Consider the following 13,156-nt stretch of genomic DNA (forward strand, 5'->3'; position numbering starts at 1 on the left):
GGCTGAGAAAGTCCGGCTCCGAGGGCAACGAGCGACCGCGACCTCGGCGGCGACCCGCAGTTCCTCGCCTTGCACCTGGGCCAGGTGTCCCGGCCGCGCTCCCCGCCGACTGTCTACCTCCGGCCCCGCCAGTCCCTCTCAGTGGCTGCTCCTCCCCGGGGGTACGTCGGGGCTGGCCACGGAGACATCTGTACCCGGGCACCACCGCCGGGAGCGCGAACGGCGCCCGCTCGGGGAGCGAGGGGCGTGGCCTGCGCGCGCCACGCCCACACTCCGGCCGCGCCCGTGGGCGGGGCCTGCGCCGGGGCCAATGGGGCGCCTGGCCGGGAGGTGGGCGGTTCTGGGCCTGGCGTCCCGGCAGCCGGTCTCCCTTTCCGGCCCCGCGCCCCCTCCGGGTGTAGCGGGTCCCCCGGCGCGCGGGGACCGCCCCGAGCCTGACGGGCCTCCGCGGGGTGAGCGAGCGCCCTGCGCGCCCGGCTGCGGGGGGCGCCTGCGGGGGGCGCCTGCGGGGGGGAGAGGCCGGGGCCGCGGCCGAGCCGGCGACGGGGGGCGGGCCGGGCGCGAGCGTGGAGGGGGCCGGGCGGCCCGGGCTGGCCGCTGAGGGGTGCTCGGGTGGGCGGAGCGGGGCGCCGCTCTGTGAGAGCGGGGAGGGGACGCCGGGCGGAGGGGGCGGCGCCGTGGAAGTTTGCTCGTGGCCCGTGGCTGGGAGGTGGTCTGGGGGCGCGCGGGGGCGCTTGGGGTGCGGGCGGGGGTGGGGAGGCCTTGCCGGTAACTTACTTCCCTCTTGGAAGGTCTGCTTCCTCTACGCCTCTGGTGCTGCAGGGCTTGGGAGGCTGTCGAAACCCCCTGGGTGCCAAGGGGGCAGGGACTCGGGGCGGGGTGGCCCGGGTCCCCAGGCCGGACCCGGCGCTCCTCCGCCCCGCCTGGCCCTGGGCGTGCGTGCTGCACGCACCGTGTCCTCCCATCCACGCCGCGATCTCACCTCCAGGCCGCCGGACTGACCTCTCTGGGGCTCCCTCTGCCTGCGCTCGGCCATGGCCAGCGAGAACTCCCCTCTGCTGGCCTACCGGCTCCTGGGGGAGGAGGGGGCTGCCTTCCCTGCGGGGGGAGCCGGGGGGCCCGGCGGGGCGCCCGCCCGGAAGCTCTCCACCTTCCTGGGCGTCGTGGTGCCCACGGTCCTGTCCATGTTTAGCATCGTCGTCTTCTTGAGGATCGGTGAGTTTCGGGGAGAAGTTGGAGGAGGGGGGTGCCAGGGTGCCAGGCTGAGGCGGGAGAAGGGGGGGGAGGAGGGCTTGAGGCGGAGTGGGGGTCGGATGTGAGGGGTGGGAGCGCTCGGGTGACCTGCTCTGCTCTCTCACCCAGGGTTCGTGGTGGGTCACGCTGGGCTGCTGCAGGCCTTGGCCATGCTTCTGGTTGCCTACTTCATCCTGGCACTCACTGTCCTGTCCGTCTGTGCCATCGCCACCAATGGAGCTGTGCGAGGAGGCGGGGCGTATTGTATCCTGCAACAATCCTGGATGGGGGTCTGTGTCCTCCCTGTGCTGGGAAGGGGCAAGTTCCGATGGGCTGAGGTCATCTTTGAGAGGAGGAAAGCTAGGTATAGGTAGAGAGATCGGTGGCTTACAGGAGCAAGCCCTGAATACATTGTTACAGGGAACAAAGATAAGGCTTGACCCGAAGGCCAGCAGCAGTGGTTTCTGTTTGGCCCCTTTCCCTTGCTCCATTTTGGTTTCCTTTTTTTTTTTTCCGGTTGGTTATAGGGCTTGAACTCAGGGCCTGGGCATTGTCCTTGGGTTTTCTTAGACCCTCGGATCTCAGCCTCCTGAGTCGCTAGGATGATGGTTGTGAGTTACCCAGGTCCACCTTCGATGTCTTTCTCCTTAACTGTTGCCCTTTGCTTCCATTCATAGTCATGATCAGCCGGACACTGGGGCCTGAGGTTGGGGGCAGCATTGGTCTCATGTTCTACCTGGCCAACGTGTGCGGCTGCGCCGTCTCCCTGCTGGGGCTGGTGGAGTCTGTGCTCGATGTCTTCGGGGCTGGTCTGTGTTCTTCCTTTGGGAGATGTGGTGGGGGGTCTGGGTGGTGCTGGGTTTATGGAGTCCTAGATTGTGGGTTCCTAAGGGAGGGAACCCTCACATGGATTTGCTGGTTCTTCCCCCCTGTGTGTCTGCATCATGGGGACATCCCAGAGGCCATGCCTGCCATGAGGAGCTTATTTTGTGCATGGGTGTGTGCCAGTATTGGGATTTGAACTCTGGGCCTGCATGCTGTCTCTCAACTTATTTTTATCGTTGTTTGTGGGGCTTGAACTCTGGCCCTGCCTGCTGTCCCTGAGCTCTTCAGCCTTACCACTTTGAGCCACAGCCACTTCGGCTCTTCTGGTGGTTAATTGGAGGGGCTGCTGGGGTTGGCTTTGAACCACAATCCTCAGATCTCAGCCTCCTGAGTAGCTAGGATCACAGGCGTGAGCCGCCGCTCTCTAACCCTGTCCCTGCCTTTCTGTCCTTAGATGACACCAGGTCGAGTGGACTGCAGGTCCTCCCCCAGGGCTACGGCTGGAACCTGCTCTACGGCTCCCTGCTGCTGGGCCTTGTGGGTGGGGTGTGCACCCTCGGAGCCGGTCTCTACGCCCGTGCTTCCTTCCTTACATTTCTGCTCGTGTCCGGCTCCCTGGCCTCTGTCCTTGTCAGCTTTGTGGCAGTGGGGCCCAGGGACATCGCCATCACTCCTCAGCATGGCGCCAATGGCTCTTCTCTACCGCCTCGGTTTGGTCACTTCACAGGTTTCAACAGCAGCACCCTAAAGGATAATTTGGGAGGTGAGCTGGGCCTGGTGGCCTCTGTGGGTGGGGGCTGGACCCTTACATCAGTAGAGTGAACACGTGTCAGACAGTGTCAGGGGCGGGGGGTCTGAATCCCAGAACAATGCTGGTAAATGTGGATCTGTCCAGTGTGGGTTTACCCCAGCAGGCAGAGACCATCAGGCTGTGGGGTATTAGAGGATCTGTTACCTCTGTATGCCTGTGCACTCACACTGGGCTTGAACTTACTTCAGGGTCTCATGATCTTGCTTGGCTTCTTTTTTGTTGTTGTTGTTCAAAGCCACATGAGCCACAGTGCCAGATCCAGATTTTTTTTTTGCATTCATTGGAGATAGGACTCTTACAGATTTGCCTGCCCAGGCTGGCTTTGAACCTGCATCCTCAGATCTCAGATCCCTGAATAGCTAGGATTGCAGGTGTGAGCTACTGCACCCAGCTCCCTTGAAATCTGTTGCTTGGACTGGTTTCCAACTGCTACTGGGAGCCTAAGACCTATTTCTGATGAGGAAATGATATACTCGTATGAGAGAGAAGATGAGGAGTTAAGAAACAACATGGAGAGACAAAATGGTATTCAAGGGAAGGGAGTGTGGCCTAGTGGTAGACTGCTTGCCTAGCAAGCATGAAGCCCTGGGTTTGGTCCTCAGTACTACATACACAGAAAAAGCCGGAAGTGGCACTGTGGCTCAGGTGGTAGAGTGCCAACCTTGAGGAAAAGGAGCTCAGGGACAGTGCCCACACCCTGGGTTCAAGACCCAGGACTGACAAAAAAAATACATAGAGAGGGTAAAGAGTCCCCTGGTGTGGCCAGAGCTGAACCAGAGCAGGAAGCCGAGACATAATGATAAAAGGCGAGACTGGGGATGGGTAATGTGGGGCAGGGTCCTGGTGAGGACAATGGGCAGGTGAGGGGCATTGTGGGAGGTGAGGGGGCCATGATGCCTGCATCCTGAGAGGGTGCTGACTCTGTTTTCTGGGAACCCTCCTGCACAGCCGGCTACGCCCGGGATTACACTACAGGCACCATGATGACCTTTGCCAGTGTGTTTGCAGTACTCTTTAACGGCTGCACGGGCATTATGGCGGGGGCAAACATGTCAGGTGAGAGGCCCTTCCTGCTGGGGAGGGGAGGCTGTCCCCCGAGCGCTGGAGGGGGTGGCAGGAGGCTGACTTCTCTCCCTCTGCTCCCCTCCCTTCAGGGGAACTGAAGGACCCCAGCCGGGCGATACCCCTGGGCACCATTATTGCTGTGGTCTATACCTTTTTCATCTACGTCCTGCTTTTCTTCCTGTCCAGCTTCACTTGTGACAGGTACCTGGTGGGGGGCTGGTGCCTGGCCCTGGGTCCCTGAGGTTGTGTGGTGCTGGTTAGGGTGGAGAGTGCTGGAGCTGCTGCCTGCTGTGGGAGCCAGCCTGTGGCCAGTTGTGAGCGCTTAGGTTGGGGAAGGAGCTTAACCAGGACTGGAACTTGAACTCTGACCCTGGTCCCTGTCCCTTAGTTTTTTTTCCCCCAGTCAAAATGGGTGCTCTACCACTTGAGCCACACCTCTACTTCCAGATTTTTCCCCCTGCTTAACTGGAGATAAAAATTTCTTTCTTGGCCGGGAGTTTGGCCTAGTGGTTAAAGTGCTTGCCTAGCATGCATGAAGACCTGGGTTCGATTCCTCGGTACCACATACATAGAAAAAAAGCCGGAAGTGGTGCTGAGGCTCAAGTGGTAGAGCTCTAGCCTTGAGAAAGTCCAAGGACAGTGCTCAGGCCCTGAGCTCAAGCCCAGGACTGGCAAAAAAAAAAAAAAAAAAAAAGTTTCTTTTTTTTTTGGTCAGTTATGGGGCTTGAACTCTGGGCCTGCTGTCCCTGAGCTCTTCAGCTCAAGACTACCACTCTGCCCCTTGAGCCACAGTGCCACTTCCAGTTTCCAGGTGATTCATTGGAGACAAGAGTCTCTCAGGCTTTTGTGCCTGGACTGGCTTTGAACTGCGATCTTCACATCTTAGCCCTCTGAGTAGCTAGGATTACAAGTAAGAGCCACCAGCTAGCTGGAGATAAAAGCTACTTATTCTGTCTGGTTTCAAACCTGGATCCTTAGATCTCAGAGTAATTAAGATGGCAGGCATGAGCCACCAGTACCCAGCTTTGGATTTTTTTTTTTAATGTGATTGGGCTTGAACTCCGCTTGGGTGCTATCCCTGAGCTCTTCAGCTCAAGGCTGCCACCCTATCCCTGGGTCTGGGTGTTGTCTCTGAGCTCTTCAGCTCAAGGCTACCACCCTACCCGTGAGCCCAGCTCCACTTCCGTTTTCTAAAGGTTAATTGGAGATAAGAGCCTCAGGTCCTTGTGGCTGGCTTTGAACCTTGATCCTCAGATCTCAGCCTCCTGAGTAGCTAGGGTTATAGGCATGAGTCACTGTGCCCAGCTAGCTTTGGATTTTTGTTGTTTTTTTTCTTTAGATAGAGTCTCTCTAGATAACCCTGGCTCACCTCAGAATATCCATGTAGCCCAGACTGGCTACCTAGTGTGAATCTGCTACTTCCATTTTCCTAGTGGCTGAGATTACAGGCATGTACCACCACGTCATCTTCTTACCCACATGGTGTGACGAGTGCTTTCCTCACCAGAACCCTGGGCAGACACCCGTGCGTGATCCCTGTCTTCCTCTTCCCTCCTAGAACTCTGCTGCAGGAAGACTATGGCTTCTTCCGTGCCATCAGCCTGTGGCCTCCGCTGGTGTTGATTGGCATTTATGCCACGGCCATCTCAGCTTCCATGAGCTCTCTCATTGGTGCCTCCCGCATCCTGCACGCCCTGGCCCAGGATGACCTTTTTGGTGTGTCCTTTTCCGTCTCCACCATATTCAGAGCACGAACTTTTGGGTCTTTCTTGCCCCTAAATGGTGAGCACTGACAGCTCGCATACAATTTTGCTTTGACAGGAGTGATCCTGGCCCCAGCCAAGCTGGTGTCGAGAGGCGGCAATCCCTGGGGAGCGGTGCTGTATTCTTGGGGCCTCGTCCAGGTGAGATGTCGGGCTCGGCCCAGGCCGGGATGCTTTATATGAAGAAGGATGGGGTACTGGCACTTCTAGAAGCACAGTGACTATTTATTTACTTATTTTTTTGGTGCCAGTACTGGGGCGTGAACACACGTTTTGTGCCAATCCTAAGGTTTGAACTCAGGGCCTGGATGCAGTTCCTGAGCTTTTGTGCTCAAGACTAGTGCTCTTCCACTCCGAGCTACATCTCTACTTCTGGCTCTTTGGTGATTGTTTTTCCTGCCTATGCTGGGTTTGAACCATGATCCTCAAGATCTCAGCCTTCTGAATAGCTAGGATTGTAGGTCTGGGCCCCTGGGCACCCGGCTAAGGGCCTTTCTTGCTTGGCTTTTTCACTCAGCTCTGGCACTCTTCAGCACTTGAGCCACAGTGTGGCTTCCAGCTTTTTGCTGCTGGTTCATTGTATTAAGCCTGCCTGGGTGGGTTTTGAACTGCAATCCTCAGATTTCAGCCTCCTGAGTAGCTAGGGTTACAGGTGTGAGCCTCCAGTGCCAGGCTGCCAGGGTGTTTTTGCAGGGGTGGGGGTGTGGGGACACTGGTATTGCAGGGGTGCATTGGCGCTGCCTCTCAATGGGCCACTTGTCGATTCTTGTGCAGCTGGTGCTCCTGGCAGGGAAGCTGAACACGCTGGCTGCTGTGGTCACCGTTTTTTACTTGGTGGCCTACGCTGCGGTGGACCTGTCCTGCCTAAGCCTGGAGTGGGCCTCAGCCCCCAACTTCCGGTGAGAAACTCAGATGATGTCTGGGGCCCTGGGGAAAAGGAGGGAAATGGAGTCACTTGGGGAGAAGGATGCTGGGAGCTGGGGCCCACAGGGAGTTGTTCAAAGCCTCCCTGAGTCCCTTCTTCCCTTCTTTCCCTCTGCCCACTGAAGCCCCACGTTCCACCTGTTCTCCTGGCACACCTGCCTGCTGGGCATGGCGTCGTGTCTGCTCATGATGTTTCTCATCAGCCCGGGGGCCGCCGGTGGCTCTCTGCTTCTCATGGGCCTGCTCTCAGCCCTGCTCACTGCACGGGGAGGTCCCAGCAGCTGGGGCTATGTCAGCCAGGCTTTGCTTTTCCACCAGGTTTGGGGGTGCTCGCAGGAATGGAGGGTGGGGAGGCAGCAGGGAAGAGCCCTCAAAAGCGCTGCCTGTGGAGTGGGGCTGTGCCATCAAGCTGTCCCTCTGCACCCCGCCCATCCCTAACTGCAGGTACGAAAGTATCTGCTCAGGCTGGACGTCCGGAAGGAACACGTGAAGTTCTGGCGTCCCCAGCTGCTGCTCCTGGTGGGGAACCCGAGGGGTGCCTTGCCTCTCCTGCGATTGGCCAACCAGCTCAAGAAAGGGGGGCTCTATGTGCTCGGCCATGTCACCCTGGGGGATCTTGGTGAGTCACGCTCCTATTACCTCCCTGTCTTCCTCCACTTCCAAACAAAGGTCAGTTGTGAGGTTTGAACTCAGGTCTTAGGCGCTGTCCCTGAGCCTTTTCACGCTCAAGGCTGGTGCTCTAGCACTTGAACCACCATACCGCGTATAGTTTTTTGGTGATTAATTGGAGGTGAGAGTCTCAGGGGGCCCGGGAGTTCAGCCTAGTGGTAGAGGCCAGTGTTCGATTCCTTGGTATCACATATGTAGAAAAATGAAAAGCCGGTGTAGTGGCTCACACCTGTTATCCTAGCTACTCTGGAGGCTGATATCTGACAATCTCAGTTCAAAGCCAGCCTGGGCACTACAAAGTCCTGAGACTCTTATCTCCAGTTAATCTCTAGAAAACAGGAAGTGGGGCTGTGGCACAAGGACAGGGCAGTAACCTTGAGCTGAAAATCTCAGGGCCAGTGCCCAGGCCCTATGACTATGACCTCCCCCTCAAAAAAAAGAGAAAGTGGTGCTGTGGCTCCAGTAGTAGAGCACTAGTCTTGAATGAAGAAAGCCCAAGGACAGTGCTCAGGCCGTGAGTTCAAGCCCCAGGACTAGCAAAAAAAAAGGGGGGGAGGGGTCTCACAGGTTTTTCCTGCCCAGGCTGGCATCGAACCCTAATCCTCCCAACTCAGCCTCCTGAGAAGCTAGGATGTTAGATGTGAGCCACTGCGCCCAGCTCTGCTGCTTCTCTGATGAACAGCCCCACTTAGCGTTTGGCTTCTCAAAAGCTTGATGAGCTGTGGCTACAATCACTGCTTCCTCTCTTCTCCCGCAGACTCCCTGCCCTCTGATCCCGTGCAGCCACAGTACGGGGCGTGGCTGAGCCTGGTGGACCGGGCCCAAGTTAAGGCCTTTGTGGATCTCACCCTATCATCCTCCGTGCGCCAGGGGGCGCAGCATCTGCTACGAATCTCCGGCCTTGGTGAGCCACTCCACTAGGTCCCTTCAAGTCCTCTCAGGGCCCCTTTAAATCCCTGCCCCCCCTCCCCCCCAAGCCATCAACCACAGAATGCTGATGGCTGGAGGCACAGATTAGATAAGAAAAATAACAGACCTCGAACTGGGTGATAAAGGCTCCCTGGGATATGCCCAGGACAGGACTAGGAGAGACCTTGCCTTGCCTCTCTGTTCCTCTCTTTCTTTCTTGTTTGCTTGCTTTTGCATTGTCTCTCTTCTCGCTCTCTCTCCCTTCTTCCTTCCCTTTCTTCTTTTCATGCCAATACACCAATACAGGACTTGAATTAGGCATCTGGGCACTATCCTTGGACACTTTTTTTTTTTTTTGCCAAGTGATCTGCCACTTGAGCCACAATACCACTTTTTCTGGCTTTTTGTGTATGTGGTACCAAGGATTCTAACCAAGTGCCCCAGGGCTTTGTGAATGCTAGGCGAGCACTCTCCCCGCCCCATTTCCAGCTTTTCACTGGTTACTTGGAGATAAGTCTCATGCACTTTTTTTTTCTTTTCTTTTCTTGCATGCTTTTTTTTTTTTTTTTTTTTGCCAGTCCCAGGGCTTGAGCACTGTCCTTGGGCTTTCTCAAGGCTAGAGCTCTACCACTTTAGCCACAACACCACTTCTGGCTTTTTTCTGTGTGTATGGTACTGAGGAATTGAACCCAGATCTTCCTGCATGCTAGGCAAACACTCTACCACTAGGCCAAACTGCCGACCCCAAGGCTAGCTTTTTTTTTTTGTGGGTCATGGGGCTTGAACTCAGCCAGGGCCCTGAACCTGAGCTCTTTAGCTCAAGGCTATTGCCCTACCTTTGAGCCAAGCCCCACTTCCCGTTTTCTAGAGGTTAATTGGAGATAAAGAGTCTCAGGTTCTTTTGTGCCCCAACTGGCTTTGAACCTTGATCCTCAGATCTTAGCTAGGATTATAAGCATGAGCCACCGTGTCCCCCACTTTAGCTTTTTTTTTTTTTTGGTTTGTTGTGGGGCTTGAACTCAGGTCCTGGATGGTGTCCCTGAGATCTTTTGCTCAACACTAGCACTCTACCACTTTGTGCCACAGTACTACCAGTTGTTGAGGGGTTAATTGGAGATAAGAGTCTCATGGACACTTCTGCTTGGGCTGGCTTTGAACTGTGATCCTCAGATAGAGCTCAGCTTCCTGAGTAGCTAGGGTGACAGGTGTGAGCCACCAGTGCCAGCTCCAGGCTGATTTTGAATGCAATCCTCAGATCTCAGCCTCTTGAGTAGATGGGATTACAGGTCTGAACCTCCTGCATCTTGCTATATTATTGTTGCTCCTCCTTCCTCTTCCTCTTCTTTTTCTCCTCCTCCTCTTCTTCCTTCTCCTCCACTTCTTCTCTTTCTCCTTCTTCTCCTTTTTCTTCTTCGTCTTCTCCTCCTCTTCCTCCTCCTCCCAAATCAAGAGAGCATTTGGGGTCTGAAGAGTGCTTTTCTAGAAGAGGCAGTGGGAGAATGCAAGCCTGGGGCTCTCTTGAAACATCTATCTTCTGACCACTGGAGTTCAGAGATAGCAAGACCACAAAGGACTGATGTGGTCTTTCAGCTTTGTTGAAAGCTTTTGTGGGTGAGATGGTACCAAAGCCAGGCTTGAAAAGACTCCTACATCAGGGAGCTGTAGAATGTGGCCTGACACCCCCAAAGGATGCCCAAGGGTGTGGGGAGAATGACGTTTCTGTAATGGAACATTATCAGCTCTGTGATTCTTAGCACAGTGGCCTCTAGCCTTGAAACCCAGGCTGTTCCAAACCTACTCTCCTCCTCCTCTCTCCCTTTCCACCCCTCCTCCCTCCTCTTTCTCTCCCTCACCTTCCTTCCCATTCTTCTTCAGAGGGGTGTCACAGTTACATAGGTAAAGAGTACATTTCTTTTTGATGAGCACTCTACAGCTAGGTTATGCTCCAGCCTCCCTCTTTCTACTTTCTCTTCTTTTTTTTTTTCTTTTTCTTCTTTCTTGGGACCTGAACTCAGGGCCTGAGCACTGTCCTTGGGCTTTCTCAAGGCCAGAGCTCTACCACTTGAGCCACAGCACTATTTCCAGCTTTTTCTATGTATGTGGTACCCAGAAATTGAACTTGGGTCTTCTAAGCAAGCTATGTACCACTAGGCCAAACTCCCGACCCCCTTCCTACTTTCTTAATCCTAAGATAGAGTGTCTCCTGAATGTCTCTTACACTTAGAGACAGACCAAAGTTCAACACTAGTCCTTGCCTTCCTGGAAAGTGCCAGCAGGGGTTTGCCTTAGCGTAATTTGCAAGATCGGCTGTAATTCCAGCCTACTGAGAGGTGTTTTGGATGGTTTCTGTGCCAGTGCTAGAGCTTAACCTCAGGGCCTGGGTCCTGCCACCAAGCTTTGTGCTCAAAGCTGGTGCTCTACTAATTTGAGCAGCTCCACTTTCAGCTTTTTGGTGGTTATTTAAGAGTCTCCTGAACTTTCCTGTCTTGGTCTGGTTTCCAACTACCATCCTGAGTAGGTAGGATTATAGGCATGAGCTCCTGGTGCCTGGCATTAACACATACCCGTGTGTGTGTTCTCTCTCTGTCTCTGTCTCTCGCTCTCTCGGAGCTGTGGCTCTCGGGATTTGGGACATGAAGTCTGGTCCCCCGAGTTTGGGTGTGGGTAGACTGTTTACTTGTGATCTGGGGCTGGAGGCCAGTGACCTCACTCGGTGGAGCGTCTAGTTCCTTATCTATAAAGGGGGAGATGTAAGTTATACTTATCTCATGGCGTGCCCTCAAATGAGATAACATGCCGGAGTGATTTCTGCAGGGCGCAGCCTCAGATGCCTGTGCGGCTGCTACTTGTTTCCTCTTGCTCAGCAGGCTTCGGTCCGCTGTCCTCACCACAGCTGGCAAGCCTAACCCATCCTCTTGCTCTTCCCAGGCAGGGTCTGGGTGCTGGTTCCCAGCTGGCCAAGGCCGCGGGCTTCATCCGTCAGGATACATAGTTAGACTCATCTCCCTGTCATGGAACTGGTGCACTGCGCAAGGCTGACAGTGGCAGAGTTAGCAGCATCCTAAATTATGCCACGTGTGATAGTTCATACCTGCAATCCTAGCTACTAGGTGAGGCTGAGGTCTAAGGATTGTAGTTCAAGGCTAGCCAGGGCAAAAAAGAAAGAAAAAAAATCACAAGCCTAATCTTCACTTAACCACCAACAAACTAGAAAAAATGGTAGACTGCCAAGCCTTGGGTGGCAGTGAGTTCAAGCCCCAGTATGGCCACCAGAGAGAGAGGAGGGGTGTGGGGAGAGTGTCTGCAGTTGAGCTCTGAGATAGATCACAGAGATAAGTAAATGCATGTGTGAATGTTTGAGAAAAACCGTGTGATTGTGCAAAGGTATACAGTGTTGGGGGGAGGGTGCCCATCTCCCCGCCGGCACCAGTGTGCGAGTCTCCCGTGGAGTCCACTCAGCCCGACTGTGAGTCCCCGTGCTCTCTGCCCACAGGTGGCATGAAGCCCAACACGTTGGTCCTGGGGTTCTACGACGACTCCCCTCCTCAGGACCACTTCCTGACAGACCCGGCTTTCTCCGAACCCGAAGACGGCAGTGGGGAGGGGGGGTCCCCGGCGCTGAGCACCTTGTTCCCCCCTCCTCGGGCTCCCGGGAGCCCCCGGGCGCTCAGCCCCCAGGACTACGTGGCCACCGTGGCCGATGCCTTGAAGATGAACAAGAACGTGGTTCTGGCTCGGGCCTGCGGGGCGCTGCCCCCCGAGAGGCTGGGCCGGGGGTCCGGGAGCGCCGCGCAGGTCCACCACGTGGACGTGTGGCCCCTCAACCTGCTGCGGCCCCGCGGGGGGCCCGGCTACGTGGACGTCTGCGGCCTCTTTCTGCTCCAGATGGCCACTATCTTGGGCATGGTGCCCGCCTGGCACAGCGCCCGCCTTCGGATCTTCCTGTGCCTGGGGCCCCGGGAGGCGCCCGGGGCGGCCGAGGGGCGTCTGCGGGCCCTGCTGAGCCAGCTGCGGATCCGCGCCGAGGTGCGCGAGGTTGTGTGGGGCGAGGGCCCCGCGGCCGGCGAGCCCGCGGGAGAGGAGGCGGAGGGGGACTTCGTGAACGGCGGGCGCGGGGAGGCGGAGGCCGAAGCCCTGGCCGGCAGCGCCAACGCCCTGGTGCGGGCCCAGCAGGGCCGGGGCGGCGGCGGGGGGCCCGGGGGCCCCGAGGGCGGCGAGGGCCGGGCCGGGCCCGCCACCGCCCTCACCTTCCTCTACCTACCCCGGCCGCCCGCCGACCCGGCCCGGTACCCCCGCTACCTGGCCCTGCTGGAGACGCTGAGCCGAGACCTGGGGCCCACGCTGCTCGCCCACGGGGTCACCCCGGTCACCTGCACCGACCTCTGACGCGCAGGGTGCGGCGGAGACCCCGACCGACGGACGGACCGCGAAGCCCGGCGGGCTCCCTCCCTCCCTCACTGGTGCCTTGCCCGCGGAGCCGGCCTCCGGGGACCCCTCTCCACGCCCCTCGGCCATCGCCGGCCTCCGGGGACCCCTCTCCGCGCCCCTCGGCCATCACCGGCCTCTGGGGACCCCTCTCCGCGCCCCTCGGCCATCGCCGGCCTCCGGGGACCCCTCTCCACGCCCGGCCTCCGGGGACCCCTCTCCGCGCCCCTCGGCCGTGGCCGGCCTCCGGGGACCCCTCTCCGCGCCCCTCGGCCGTGGCCGGCCTCCGGGGACCCCTCTCCACGCCCGGCCTCCGGGGACCCCTCTCCGCGCCCCACGGTGTTCTGTGTTCCTTTTTCTAACTGCTGATCACCAATAAAAGACCGCGACCCGGCTCTGGCTGCGGGCCTGGCGGGGCTGGGGCGGGGTGGGAGGGCGCGGGGGGGGGGGGGGGCGGGCGGGGAGGGGGGGCGGCCGCGCGCAGGGCGTGCAGGGCGGGGGAGTCCCGGCCCCACCCCACGCAGAAGGGGAG

General features: G+C 57.6%; 1 protein-coding gene across 2 annotated transcripts; it reads left to right on the plus strand.

The window, feature by feature from the left end:
• The first annotated feature begins 384 nt into the window (after positions 1–384).
• Positions 385–12,601, plus strand: Slc12a9 (solute carrier family 12 member 9). 2 transcript variants are annotated; one of them, XM_090324093.1, is made up of 14 exons: positions 385–452; positions 989–1,215; positions 1,363–1,497; positions 1,911–2,042; positions 2,513–2,821; positions 3,818–3,925; positions 4,024–4,135; positions 5,493–5,650; positions 5,756–5,838; positions 6,472–6,596; positions 6,747–6,939; positions 7,066–7,240; positions 8,048–8,194; positions 11,693–12,601. In XM_090324093.1, the coding sequence occupies exons 2-14, from the start codon at positions 1,035–1,037 to the stop codon at positions 12,583–12,585; spliced, it is 2,751 nt and encodes a 916-aa protein (XP_090180219.1). In that variant the 5' UTR covers positions 385–452; positions 989–1,034; the 3' UTR covers positions 12,586–12,601. The 2 variants fall into 2 exon arrangements, with proteins under 2 accessions (XP_090180219.1, XP_090180220.1); XM_090324094.1 differs by lacking the exon at positions 8,048–8,194.
• The last annotated feature ends 555 nt before the right edge of the window (positions 12,602–13,156 follow it).

This window comes from Megascapheus bottae, chromosome 34, assembly GCF_031878675.1.
Source record: "Megascapheus bottae isolate mThoBot1 chromosome 34, mThoBot2.hap1, whole genome shotgun sequence".
Taxonomy (NCBI): domain Eukaryota; kingdom Metazoa; phylum Chordata; class Mammalia; order Rodentia; family Geomyidae; genus Megascapheus; species Megascapheus bottae.

Excerpts from the sequence above, each read along its gene's own strand:
- Slc12a9 (XM_090324093.1), top strand. The coding sequence starts at position 1,035 with ATGGCCAGCGAGAACTCCCCTCTGCTGGCCTACCGGCTCCTGGGGGAG. Across the intron at positions 3,926-4,023 it reads GGCGGGGGCAAACATGTCAG|GGGAACTGAAGGACCCCAGC; the intron begins GTGAGAGGCCCT and ends CCCTCCCTTCAG. Across the intron at positions 5,839-6,471 it reads ATTCTTGGGGCCTCGTCCAG|CTGGTGCTCCTGGCAGGGAA; the intron begins GTGAGATGTCGG and ends ATTCTTGTGCAG.